Source organism: Papilio polytes, unplaced genomic scaffold (genome assembly GCF_000836215.1).
Source record: "Papilio polytes unplaced genomic scaffold, Ppol_1.0 DF822067.1, whole genome shotgun sequence".
Lineage (NCBI taxonomy): Eukaryota > Metazoa > Arthropoda > Insecta > Lepidoptera > Papilionidae > Papilio > Papilio polytes.
The window spans coordinates 8402637-8414086 of NW_013527137.1; the positions used below are offsets into that span (position 1 = coordinate 8402637).

Genomic DNA, 11450 nt, shown 5'->3' on the forward strand with positions numbered 1-11450 from the left:
TCTCCGTAAATATTCTTAGGAAGAAAGTATATAGCGTTTTTATTCTGTTTTTAACAGCTGGTGCTTATGTACTAAGCACAGACTTGTAGGTTAAAATTTCGGCGTTAAGCAATAATGAGTCAATAAAATAAAAGTCTTTTAATTAAAATGACGATTTCATCATTTTACAATAACAATATCAAACAGCACAAGGACGTATAAATACAATTTAAAATAGGACAAAAACAGGCACAAACACATCAACGTTATTCGAAACCAAACGAACTTTACAAAAATTACGATAATTTTCCATTAGCTAATCGTTATTACCGCTGCCTTATTACCGTGACTACTACGTGGCTAAAAGTATCAAAGGAGCCAAGCTATGAGCAAATAACCGTACGTATGAAAGCAACATGTATGAGACGCCAGCATTGCACAAAGACTCCTTACACACGCAGGCAATGAAGCGAGCGTACAAAGAGACTCCTCTTGAAAGTGGCACCAGAGATGCACCCGGACTTATTGTACACCCGTCTTTAACGCCCTGGAAATAAAAAAGTGGTTTTAATTTTTTCCCCAACATGTCAACATAATGAAATACCATACTTTCCAAAAGTTAACATTTTCCGGTAAATGTAATATACAATTTTGCCAACGTGAAATTAAAAAAATAGTAAAAAATACAACATAATATATACAACTTACATTGAGCACAAATTCGAGCCTGGCCATTCTGTGGCTGGCAAAGTGGTGCCCCCTGGTAGGCCACTCCCGGTTTCTGCAGGTGCGCTGCGTATATACGCCACTGACGTCTATCCTGCGCACCGAGCAGCCGCCAGTCCAGCGACCCCAAATCGATCGCTTATCTCGAGTGTGGACGCAATAATTGTTACTGCGAACATGAACATTACAATACTGACGAATTGAGAGAGCCAAGGGTCGACGACAGTTGTATGGAACTATCGGAAGTCTAACCTCAAAGAAGCATGAAGTAATGATTCTACGTGTTTCGAGTTATAGCAGGGGTGGTCAATTGAATGAGACCTAAGATCTACTGTTCACCAGTCGATCGCGATCCATCATTTGGCCGCCCCTGATATACAGTACAGCAGGATTAATTATACTTGGCTAAACACCACCAATTCATGTATGTGGCTATTAGTTAAGTAATTTTTTTATCAATAAAAATAAATCTATTTTTAATTTAGCTTTCATAAGTAGTCAAATCTAACAACATAGGAATTACGAGTCAACATTGTGTTTAATGTTTCTGTTTTCATTGGTGATTAAAATGCTAGTTAATAAGTAAAATAAATGAATTGCTAAAACTAACGTATACTCATCGTAGCGACAGTATTTGATAAATTTGTAGGAATACTTCTTATATGTCCAGTCATCTTGATCGAAGGCGTCTTCACAAAGGGAGCTCCTGGGTATCTGAACTTCTTCCAGTCCGCACACGTAACACTGTTGACGAACGTATAGAGTATAGACAGATTGCATTGCCTTTAAGTCAACTAATCTACCTATGCTTGTATAAAGAATAAAAGAATTAGGTGTCCTGCCGTTCCTTTTATAAGTTCCTAAATACGTAAGAATTGTGTAGCTATAGAAAGTGATTTATTTTTAATTTTCATTATTTTATAAAATAAAGAAACAATAGTAAACTGTTCTATCATTGATTAACACATAAAGCCATCTACAGACGCGCAGTTATAATTGAAGAAATGTTCAGTTAAATCTATCCGTGTGTAGGCAAATTTATACTGTCAGTTAAACTATTCAGTTAAAATTACACACGCACAGTTTGTAGTAAACAGTTTAAACTGCACACCTGGAGGGCTTTAGACTACATACTTGTAGTTTGTTCTATCTAGAGGGCTCAATTTTTTACACTAGTTATTCAAGTAACTATACAATTTTAACAATCACCATATTAACAAGAGTCCCGGTGCGGTTTCGTTCAAAATATGGATAATAGTATTTATATCTCGGGGATGTGCCGAAACTGATAGTATAAGGGCAGAGAGGCGCTGACGGCTGTGGGCTGCTCCACCCAGATCTTCGTATAGTCTGTGCTGTGTCCTTAGTCAAATTATCTAGCAAAGTCAAAAGTGTCAGTATATCAATGACAGGTCTTTTGTCTTCTGTCTTGTTTTGTATAACTTCTTCAGTAGAAGTTTCGTCTATAACATCGTCTGTCACCTCAGAAGGTATGTAATCGTATAAATAGGTTTTCGTTGTTTTTGACATTTTCTGATTTTTAAATGATTTAATTAAATCAATTATAAATGGTATTGTAGTTGTCTTTATTGTTGAAGTGGTTTCTATTTCATTTTCTATTTCACCGAGTCTGTATTCACCAAGCCTAGGTTTAGGAGTATTGCGAGGTTTGTAATAATATTTAGTATACACAGAACCGTGTTTCTGCATGTTTGCTTTAAGATATATAGCAACGTCTTTACTGCATTCAGGGTCTTCAGTTCCGATAAAATTGCTATCATTTCTATAAGAGCAAGTTTTAGATTTGTATTTATCTTTTTCGTGTTGCGTAAAGATATTTTTTGTTTCTTCATCGATTAGTAGAATGTTAGGCAATAAGTCGATAATTTCATCTTCAGTTATATTTCCAGCAATGTACTTGTTGAGCGCATCTGAAATAAATTCAATGTAAAGATAATTAACTTTCCGTAATTTTATATCTATACTAACATTATAAACAAATATTTGTATTTTTTTATATATTGAAATAACTCGAAAACTACTGGGCTGATTTAAAAAATCATTTACCATTAAAATCTACGTTTTCATCCAGCCAATCCAACATAGCCTGTGTTTTCTATTTTACGCAACGAAATCGCGAGCGCCAGTTAGTATTTAATAAGATTCATAATACAGTAGAACCTCGAAGTTAAAGTCCAAAGGAAACACAAAACATTTTAAGTTATAGAGGTTTTAAGTTATCAAGTGTCTATGTTGTAAAGGTTTTGGGCTCTGATGGGAAGGGAACATATTATTTTTTGAAGTTATAGAGGTTTTTAAGTTACCGAGGTTTGAATTATCGAGGTTCTACTGTATTAACATGTATTTATTTAGGTATATGTTTACCTTCAAACAAGAACTTTTGGGCTGCGTTCATATTTCGCAATGCGGATTGAAGTTCCGCGTACATTTTCAGTTTTCTATCGCCATCTAACATGCAATAATCATAATAATGATAATTGTTATTAATTAAATAAGTAGCCAACCACTGCATAATGTAGTCATAAAAAAAGAATTATCAAAATCGATCCACTAGCGGCGGAGTTATGCCGTAACACACATAAAAAAACATACAGACGAATTGAGTACCTCCTTCTTTTGGGAAGTCGGACAAAAATAGATGTATTAATTGACATTTTATAAGACAAACTCTATCTGGCTTTCTCAAAACATTACGGCACAAATACTTTCTCGTCTTAAAAACTATTTATGTATTATTGTTGTAGTTACATAGATTTTCGAAACACATCACAAATTTTACCATTTTCTAGCGAATTTTCATTAACTTCGTCCTCGTTTATTACTTCATTGTCGATTTCATACGACTGGTTATTTTTATCGGTTGTTTGCGAATGTTTCGCGACATTCTCAATGATTTTGAAACTTGAAAATACACAGAGAATTTGGAAAAGAAACATTTAGAATACAGTTAATTTACAGTTCAATTATAAAAAATAACAAATAATTATACCTTAAATTTCATCATAGTTAGTAAATTCATAACAAATGTCTGTCAAATGTCTTGTTTATTTCATGTACATTTTTTATCATGCTCAAATACTTCTTTCTTGTATGTTAAAGAGTTTATAATTAAAAATACTTCTGTAACCGTAAGTTTCCACAGCTGAAACAAAGTTAGTTCATTTTATTTTATCCCAAAAAACATAGTTTATGTAGCAACTTTTGTAAATAACATTTCGTAAATTACAATTCCCTAACTACGGAGTGAAATAGAAAAACTACTTTATTTTTCAGGTTTAGGGCACATAATGCAAAATAATAAATTTGAGTGTTCGCTGGCGCCACCCAGACAAGGGCTCATGGACAAAATATTACATGTTCACATAAAATCATTCGAAAATATACTGTAAGGTCTGTAATTACAGTCAAATTTCAAACGCGAGTAAGGAAAACCGGGAGCTCAAAACGCATTACTGTGCCCGGAAAAGTCAATACCGTTCCTTTGATAAGACTTCAAGGGAATATAAGCTTTTTGTGTTGGCAATAAAGTGCAAAATTCTGTGAAGCTGTGTTGTTGTTCGTAACCTTTCGGTTCTGGATGAAGGAAAAGCTTTGGCGCCAGACAGACCGGCGATATCTTGCCGCATTTTCCTTTTCTAAAAACGTCGGCACAAGCGAAGACATTTGTCTGCGGAGCCTACTTCCGCGTTCGCTCTATTACACTCTAATTTATAGGCAGTTCCCGCCTCTTAACGTTAGAATTTTATCCACTTAATGTTATTTATCTTCTAATAGTTTATTTTAGGACTGACAACTTGGAAAGATTTAATTTGTTTTTGGAAATCCATTTTGTCGCGGGTCTTTTTGTGATATATTTTCATAGGGTAACCATTACGCCCTAGTCTCGTATTATAAACTCCTAGATATTTAAAATTTCTGAATTTTTAATCAAAGAATATTCAATTTATGGAAATGCGATTAGTAAAGCTAGTCTTTGATGTAAATTGAGATAATCTAATGATGTTTTTCCATTTTTGGTTTAACTACTGCAAGTCAATCATACTGAAACTTACCTCAAGAACATCATAATAGATGAATAAACTATGTACTACTTACGTTTAATGTGTTTTTCTGAAAACCTTTACAATAAATGCTTTTTTCTATACTGAAATTCCAAAGAAGATTTGTATTTTTGTATTATAAGGCAATCCTTAATTATATAACTGTTCCTCAATACGTTATTAATACTGAATGAATGACTTCAAAACATTTTCCACTAAATGTAATAATCATAAGAACTTAAAGAACTTGGTAAACATCCGTTTTAGTTGTATATTAGAGAGTTCGGACTGTAACCTCAATTTATTAAATAATTGATATCTTAGCTCTCAGATTGTCAAAATTCACAAAGTTTTGAGTGAGGAATTGTAAGTCTATTTTTAAAACTAGGCTCAAAATTATATGTAATCGTTTCAGTCTCTCCGAAGAGTCATTTTTTTTTAACGTCTGTTTACTCAAGCAAATCCAAATCCATCCATTTTTGGGATTATTTTTGGTTCATGACAATTTTGATTTAGTATAACCATAAATTCCTACTAATTAGGAGAATGGCGATTGTCACACCACTATTTTATCATTGTAGAGAATATCCCAAAAATTTTGTTTAAGCGCCATCTAGTATCGAATAGCAAAATGTCTGAGTAAATAATACCAATATTACCCGATAGATGGCACTATTTTGAAGAAACGAAAATTGAAGTGAAACGTAATTGCATTTTTTTATGCTTCGGGATAAAAATAAAAACACATATCTTAAAAAGCTGTTTTATTTATTCTAATAAAAAAAAACATCACAACAAGATATAACATTGTTTTATCGCTTTTTCTTCGTAGACCAAAAATTCAACACATCTAGTTCCATATCCTATTTGGTTCATCTCACAGTCAAGTCTCCAGCAAACAATATTGTACCAAATATTGCATTGTTAAAGTATTGCATTTTAGAACAATATAATAAACTTAATCCAAAATGAAAACGGCAAACTATACATTTCATAATTTTTATACAGAAAAGCAGAGTTGCGATAAACTAAATTTATACAAACCTTTCAATACTTTTGTAATACTAAGTCTCCAATTTTTTTTTAATTTACTTTTGAATTCAAAAATTCTTTCTCCATTATTATGTTTTGTGTACCAATATGCAATTAGCTTCAATCTATATTACATTGTTCAACATACATGTAGTTTTTAATTAAATGTACTACAAAATATAATTTCAAGAATGACGCTGGAGACTTTCACATTTCTCATTATTATTCAAAGGAAAAAAACTTACGCTAAAACTTCTCACTAATGTATTATTTTAAAATAACATATAAAAATGTAAACCAGTAATATGTTCTAAAAAATTACTTAAATTTTAATTAAATGTTTTATTTATACATTTATGTTCTATTTGACAAATTATTGCATTGCAAATACTACACATTACACTATTTATTTTATATATTTAAAACTTTCTACTAATAAATGTGCGAATTTTTTCAATTAGGGTTCTTAACATATAGACAAATAACAAACAGAATGTACAAAGATATTTTACATAAATGTATAACTAATAAAATTTCATAGTAAATAATTAGGCCAAAAAATTAAATTATTTTTAAAGGTTATGTACTTCATGGGACAAAAAAATCACGTTTTATTCAAATGTTTATTAATTGTAATAATAAAAAGGTTGGTAATCTTTTCTATTTGGCACGATTCTGGTGCGTCGTTTCTTTTAACAAAAGAAATTAGATACATATTGCAATTTCATATTTATCACTTAAAAAATACATAATTTTGAGAACTTTTAAAAATATTTCCTGTATCAATTAAAATAACAATCAATGTACATATCTATCTCAATTTCCTATTGTTTAACAATCCAATATATACAAAAAAGATTATGCAAATGCATAAATAGATGCCACATATACAAATAATTGTAATATAACTTTATACATAGGATAATTTAAGCAATTTATGCAGCTGTCGGCCGAACACTGAAACGAATTTTGTTTCAAAAGCTTGCAATTTGCCAGATGCAAAAAATTAATGGAATTTGAGGTTTAAAACGCTGTTATATATTTGAATGTCGTATTAATATTAAAAAAAAATTTTCATACAATATTTTAAGTTCTCTTACTGAACATGAAATAACTAATAATTTTAAAACCGCATTTGTTCTCATTTCATTTTATTTTGTTTTATTAGACCTCTATGGAAAAGAAACTTTTTAACATCTGTTTTCATAAATTTTTAAATATCAATAATATTATAACGAAATAGATTATTTAAAAAAACATTTTTGAATAATAAAACTAATATTATACAAATAAATACGTTAAATAAAAAACAAATTAAATTGTCATCATAATAAGCAAAATAGACATATACCACATATATCAGATTAAGTCCTAAAAATTTCCATAGATGTCGCTAAAACAAAACTTCCATCGCCTATTATTGAAATTTCGTCTTTATTACCTGTGCGTTAATGTTCATGTCCCATCGTGAGCACAACCGGCAGCATGGCGCCGACCGCCAGTATGAGCACCTCGCACAGCTGCAGGCCGCCGTAGCCCAACTTGGCGGGGACGCCATCTTGCATCGGCAGCAGCGTGTGTGTGTGCGCGTGCGTGTGCTGCGTCAGTTCCGGCAGCACGTGCACTGTCGCCACGTACAAGAACGTCCCCGCTGAGAATAACATCGCTATACCTGGAAACAGATTATAAAATTATATAAAATATTATAAATTATAAATAATATTATAAATACGAAAGTTTAGATGGATGGATGTTTATTAGAGTTTGTAGCCTAAACGGCTAAACGGATCTGGATAAAATTTGGCACAGATGTAGAACATAGTCTGGAAGAACACATAGGCTACTTGCTTTTGTTTTTATTAAATTCCACGGTGACGGAGTCGCGGGCAAAAGCTAGTATTAGAATAAAACGTAGCACACAGATATGTAAGATGTCAGAAATCACATAATATTTTTTATGTAAAATGTTTTAGTTACACCACGCTAATTATTCGGAATTTAAGGGATTTGACACATGTTTGTATTTTGGGATTCTCTTAGGAAGATGAAGAAATTGTCCTTTACTCCCCTTTATAAATGCTATAGCATTCTATTTGTAAAACACCGAACACGTTTTGAATATATTTTTGTACTTTTATGACTGTGCACTGTGAAATTTTAGGACATTTGAGAAACTTTGTACATGAACCGAAGCATAATAAAACTTTTTGCAAGTACTACAACATTGTATTTTTTTATTACTTTTTGGCGTTCAAACTTACCTGTAGCATTAAAATCATTCAACGTCTGCTTGCTCTCGTTGCCGATACCAAAATACGTGAGCAATGCCAGCAGCGGCGCCGCGCAAGAAAATATCAGCAAGTGCTTGCGTATCCGATTCCTGAAAAAAAAAAGTTAAACATATGTAAATCTCTTTTACTATACGCTAACATTTCTGTAACTAAATTATTGGTTGTAGCTTGTCACTTTACAACAATCGACAATGTTTGATATTTGTCTTGGCACACCAATCACAAGTGTGCTCTTCTGCCCGACGTGCCAACTAGATGTATAGACATAAATCTAGCCAACACTTACCTGTCTAATCCTGCGTGCATGAGGAACGTAACCAGTCCAAAGGCAGCTGGAGCCTTGTGCAGCATGATAGCCAGGAACACAATTAGTTCTACATCAGCATGAGACGTGGTCGCCGCAGCGCCTAGCGCTATGCCGTCAGCTATAACAATGTTCATGTTTAGTTGGCACGTGGGAAACAAGCATACTCTTTTAACTAACGTGCCAATTCAATTATTGGAACTATGGGTTAAAATAGGACTTATGGACAATCAGTGTTTCTTTTTGAAGAAAAAATTATAAGTATTAATAACTGTAATGTAATTTTGTGTACTAACTTTAACTTAACATAGTTTTTACTGATAGAATACATGTACAAAACATTATGATAATCTGACTGATATCTCTAATAAGTCATAACTGACTTAGTCAGGTTATCCTAATGTTAGAAAAGAGGCCTTATATTTTTTATATAGACCCCTTCTAAATCTTATTGGTAAACCCCTGTTGTTGCATTTCTTAATCAACATGGCTGTTTTAATGAATTTTTCGCTATATAACCCCATCAGGTATGCGGACCCTAGAATTACCAGTACCAGAAATTATTTCATTCATTGTTAAGTAAAATTTCAGAAATTAGTCAACTTGATTATCAAGTTACAATCACAATGATCGTGACATTGTAAATTGTAACTTGTTTATAGTCACGTGCGGGCCGCTATCGGCGTTGTTTTATCGTCGCGACTAATTGCAGCAATGGATGTTGCACAAAGTTTTCGTTCATTATGTCAACATGTTGATAAAATTTTTTTTACGAAAAAATCTTTTATAGTTCTAAAAGATTTTTTAAATCAATTGTATTAATGTGAATCTATTATGATGTCCCTTAGTCCCTTTTCCTTCCCACTCATAAGGATGGGAAGCGAAGGTGTATTTAGCGCTGGAGTCGCATAGGAAGGGGAAATATCCTGTTCCCTATTCCTATCCTAATATATGTGTCTCGTCCTCTGTTGACTAAGGGTAACAACTAAGGGTCGCTACGCTATATTGCCGGTCTCAGATGGTCACTTGCTCATTTGCTTTATGATATAAAAAAAAATGAAGATTTCTTTTATGTAATGTGTACCTTTTTCCACTATGAGATTAGTCCCCACTATCATTGTGTATAGTAATAATATGCTTGAAGCGAGCAAGCGCAGTGGAAAAAGGTTTAAACACTTACCAGCGGCATGGACAACTAAACCAACTGTTGCTGTAATATTCTTCTCAGTAGGATTTGTGGTGTCATTATATCTTGATGACAATTGGTCTACTAACAGCATAAAAACAAAACCTATAAAACATAAAAAATAAATGTGGTTACACAAATTTACACTAGGAATTTTTTGCCCGCTACTCCATCCATGTGTAATATAAACATAAGTAGCCTAAATAGGCTACTTATGTTTATATGAAGAACAAATGTTCTTCCAGACTATCCTCTACATCTATGCCAAATTTCATCGAGATCCATTCAGCAGTTAGACTACAAACACTAACAAACATCCATCCATCCATCTAAACATTCAAAATAAATATTAGTAAGCAAGGTTCTTACATAAATGGGTGGTTAAAAACTGTAGTTAGCGCGTAGTTAGGCAGTAGATTGCTGTCCCAAATAATTATTATTTTCCACTAGTATATAACATAGTTGATTTTAATATACAAACATTAACATACACCTCTTACCTAGTACTAAAGATATGCCAATAACGGAATGCAAATCACTATGTGTGGCTGGCTCTGGTGTGTAATCTTTAGTGACAAGTGCCACTTGTTCAGAGAACAGTGCCCTCACTCCCTCGGGAATTATAACTGCTAGTGCAGTACCAACTAGTAGGCCGGCCCCAAAAACTGTCACTTTCTGTAGCTTGTCCTGTAAAAAATAATCACAGATAATAAACAGTATATAATTATTCAATGTAACATTACTTTTTTATTTTTTTTTTAAATAAAGTATAGGGTTTTTAGCTTCACAACAAAATGATGTGTGACTTGAAGTCTTGTTTTCTTAAATGGGTTTATAGTCAGTTGTTTTAAAGCGATTTTATAATTATTTTTTTTTACTTTAAAAATAAACAAACACCACTTGGTTTTATCAAATTTAACAATCCATTGAAAGTTGGACGCATATAGAATAATAAAGATTTTCCTTAACCATTCAATCTTGTTACGGGATTTCCTGTCTAATTATGCAAACAGTTTTTTTGTTTAGTTTCTGATTTGCATCTTTGCAGAACTAGTTTATTCTATACTTATAATAAGAGTTTATAGCTCTAACACATATTGCAATATCCTTAAACCATGCGTGACGACCGTAACTGTTTGCAAGAAAATAGTAAATAGGCCAGTTCTAGATTATTAGATCAGTTGCATTGATTCAAATAATTACACTACATTGAGTGCTAAATTGTCTGTTCGTCACAAAACACTTACCTCAGACATGCTAACATTAAGTGGAATACTGCCAGCAACATAGGAACCAATCAACATCACCAAAACAAGCAAAACTAAAACCACTGTCTCATCCATCTTATTGCAAAATTGTATTACAAATTTTTACTAATATAAATGCTGACGGGTAATTTTAAAGTTGTAATGTACTAATTAAATGTTAATAAACAACTTATAATTCATGATTTATCCTTCCATTATATATTTAAAAGTAATAAACAACATTTGTAAGACTTTTCGTACTCGCAACACAATTTTGATGGAAAGTAAATTGAATGTGACAGTTGACAACTGACAACACGACACGATAATAAAATAAAAGATAGTGATGTGCTGTGCGCGTTTTTATTATTAAAACGATACGTTCCGTTTTAACTTCACAACGTATTCATTTGTAATAATCTTATGAAATGCAATACTATGATAGTCATCATCAACTTGCCCTTGTCCCTTCGGAGAGTCGGCAAAATATGCAGAAATACTACGATAATGTTGTTTGTCGATGTCGATACGAGTAATTTCTCTTAAATTTTTCGTGCTTTAGAGCATTATTTGCTACCTACTACGTCTGTTGGCTATATTTCTTTCTCAAGTCGTTACGTTTAC

The 11450-nt window shown here is 32.5% G+C and overlaps 2 protein-coding genes across 2 annotated transcripts; both read right to left on the bottom strand.

Annotated features, from left to right (window-relative positions):
• Nucleotides 1–331: 331 nt before the first annotated feature.
• Nucleotides 332–3746, bottom strand: LOC106106932. Its single transcript, XM_013287591.1, has 6 exons — nucleotides 3506–3746; nucleotides 3091–3174; nucleotides 1915–2636; nucleotides 1316–1449; nucleotides 688–874; nucleotides 332–526 (listed from the first exon to the last, which is right to left on the bottom strand). The coding sequence occupies exons 1-6, from the start codon at nucleotides 3660–3662 to the stop codon at nucleotides 332–334; spliced, it is 1479 nt and encodes a 492-aa protein (XP_013143045.1). The 5' UTR covers nucleotides 3663–3746.
• A 3337-nt stretch (nucleotides 3747–7083) lies between these two features.
• On the bottom strand, nucleotides 7084–11120 carry LOC106106969 (zinc transporter ZIP9-B). Its single transcript, XM_013287631.1, has 6 exons — nucleotides 10827–11120; nucleotides 10080–10266; nucleotides 9574–9684; nucleotides 8376–8514; nucleotides 8060–8178; nucleotides 7084–7470 (listed from the first exon to the last, which is right to left on the bottom strand). The coding sequence occupies exons 1-6, from the start codon at nucleotides 10920–10922 to the stop codon at nucleotides 7247–7249; spliced, it is 876 nt and encodes a 291-aa protein (XP_013143085.1). The 5' UTR covers nucleotides 10923–11120; the 3' UTR covers nucleotides 7084–7246.
• Between the last annotated feature and the right edge of the window lie 330 nt (nucleotides 11121–11450).

What these genes read in the sequence shown, in the direction of transcription:
- LOC106106932 (XM_013287591.1), bottom strand. Translation starts at nt 3,662, where the DNA reads ATGTTTCTTTTCCAAATTCTCTGTGTATTTTCAAGTTTCAAAATCATT. An exon ending in TGAAAATTCGCTAGAAAATG is followed by an intron (nt 3,175 to 3,505) that starts GTAAAATTTGTG and finishes ATTGCATGTTAG; the next exon opens with ATGGCGATAGAAAACTGAAA. An exon ending in TGTCGCTACGATGAGTATAC is followed by an intron (nt 875 to 1,315) that starts GTTAGTTTTAGC and finishes TCATGTTCGCAG; the next exon opens with TAACAATTATTGCGTCCACA.
- LOC106106969 (XM_013287631.1), bottom strand. Translation starts at nt 10,922, where the DNA reads ATGGATGAGACAGTGGTTTTAGTTTTGCTTGTTTTGGTGATGTTGATT. An exon ending in TTAATGTTAGCATGTCTGAG is followed by an intron (nt 10,267 to 10,826) that starts GTAAGTGTTTTG and finishes TATTTTTTACAG; the next exon opens with GACAAGCTACAGAAAGTGAC. An exon ending in TGGCATATCTTTAGTACTAG is followed by an intron (nt 9,685 to 10,079) that starts GTAAGAGGTGTA and finishes TATGTTTTATAG; the next exon opens with GTTTTGTTTTTATGCTGTTA.